This window comes from Martes martes, assembly GCF_963455335.1.
Source record: "Martes martes genome assembly, contig: scaffold_289, whole genome shotgun sequence".
In the NCBI taxonomy this organism is placed as follows: Eukaryota; Metazoa; Chordata; class Mammalia; order Carnivora; family Mustelidae; genus Martes; species Martes martes.
The window spans coordinates 39,977-41,652 of NW_027666581.1; the positions used below are offsets into that span (position 1 = coordinate 39,977).

The 1,676-nt window shown below is 37.6% G+C and overlaps 1 protein-coding gene across 1 annotated transcript; it reads right to left on the bottom strand.

Moving 5' to 3' along the window:
* Positions 1-450: 450 nt before the first annotated feature.
* On the bottom strand, positions 451-1,428 carry LOC308337915 (putative olfactory receptor 2B8; the record flags this gene model as incomplete). Its single annotated transcript, XM_080831461.1, has 1 exon — positions 451-1,428. The coding sequence occupies one exon, from the start codon at positions 1,426-1,428 to the stop codon at positions 451-453; it is 978 nt and encodes a 325-aa protein (XP_080687587.1).
* Between the last annotated feature and the right edge of the window lie 248 nt (positions 1,429-1,676).

Below are 1,676 nucleotides of genomic sequence, written 5' to 3' on the forward strand. Positions count from 1 at the left end.
CCACTGATCTGGATAAAATCCAGTGTCTTCAAATTCCATTATCAGTTTCATGATCCTGTTTCATACCACATAACACACTCAAAACAAATGTCAGCTTTTGACATTTTATGCAATTTAGTAATGTTCATCTGGGACAGTCAATGAAACAATAAAGAAAGAAGGCTCATATATAATTGCTTGACTTTAAGCTATGGAAGAAAAATATAATGTCAAATGCAATCACTTCACACTTTTAGTAACAATTCCCTCCATATTACCTAGAAGTTTTTAGAAAGAAAATAGGGAAATGTTTTGTGTTCAGTCCAAATATACAGGGTTTCTTCCAGTAGGGTATTATTTAGCTTATTCAGTAACAATTACAGTTGACTTTAAAAACTTCAAAACACTTTTTTCTGGACTAGATTTTATTTATTTATTTTTCCATTATGTGAGACTCCAATCAAGAGATTGTTATTTCCTTCCTTTCTTCCCCAGAAATAACCTTCTTATTGCTCCTTTTGCATCTTTGTTTCTCAAGGTATAGATTAGAGGGTTTATAATTGGGGGAACTAGGTTGTAGAAGAGGGCCACAAATTTGTCAACATCTTGAGAGAAAGTCTGTTTGGGTTTCATATATATGTAAATAAGGGTGGTATAAAAGAAAGAAACCACTGTCAGGTGGGACCCACAAGTCCCAAATGCCTTTTTTCTTCCTTCAGATGACTTAATGCCCATAACTGTCCAGGTGATGCATCCATAGGACACTACTATAAACAATAGTGGCAAAACTATAAGAATAATACTCACAACAAATATCACCTTTTTGTAAGTGGTGATGTCCTCACAAGCTGGCTGGATTGTTGGGGCTGACTCACAGTAGAAGTGGTGGATCATATTGTGGCCACAGCGTGGCAATGACATACCATAAGCTGTGTGTGCTACTGAGTTGCCAAAGCCAATTGTCCAAGAGGCTCCTGCCAGTGAATAGTAAATGTGAGGTGGCATTATGTTCATATAGTGCAGGGGCTGGCAGGTGGCAGCATAGCGGTCATATGCCATGAAGGCCAGGAGGACACACTCAGTGCCTCCCAATCCTAGTGACATGAAGAACTGCATCACACAGCCCACATAGCTGATAGACTTGTCTGGGCCTTGAAGGTTGAACAACATCTGAGGTACAATGGTTGTCATGTGACAGAGGTCAATTATGGAGAGATGAGTGAGAAAGAAGTACATGGGAGTGTGGAGTTGAGGATCCAGTTGAGACACCACAATTATGGTCCCATTGCCCACCAAGCTCAGGATGTAGAAGACTGAGATGATTAATAAAAGTACTTCTTCTAGCCAGGGCTGGTCTGAGAAGCCAACTAAGATGAAATATCCTCCTGCACTGGCATTGTTTATTTCCATTGCTTCATAAAGTAAATACAAATAGAAAATGAAAGCCATGGTCTATATAACAGAACTGGAAAGATGACCTTTTCAACTGGAATTAATGGTGCTGATGTCTCTTAACATTTTAACAATTGAATGCTGTATTTTATACTATGAGTATTTCAAAGAAAATTAATGAGATTATCTTCTATGCCTTCATGCTGGAAAAACAAGTTCATTGCTTAATTACATATTTAGTGTTTGTTGAATTAAGGAAATTACTATGAAACTGTAGCCTCGAGGTTATTGATAAGTTTTTAGAA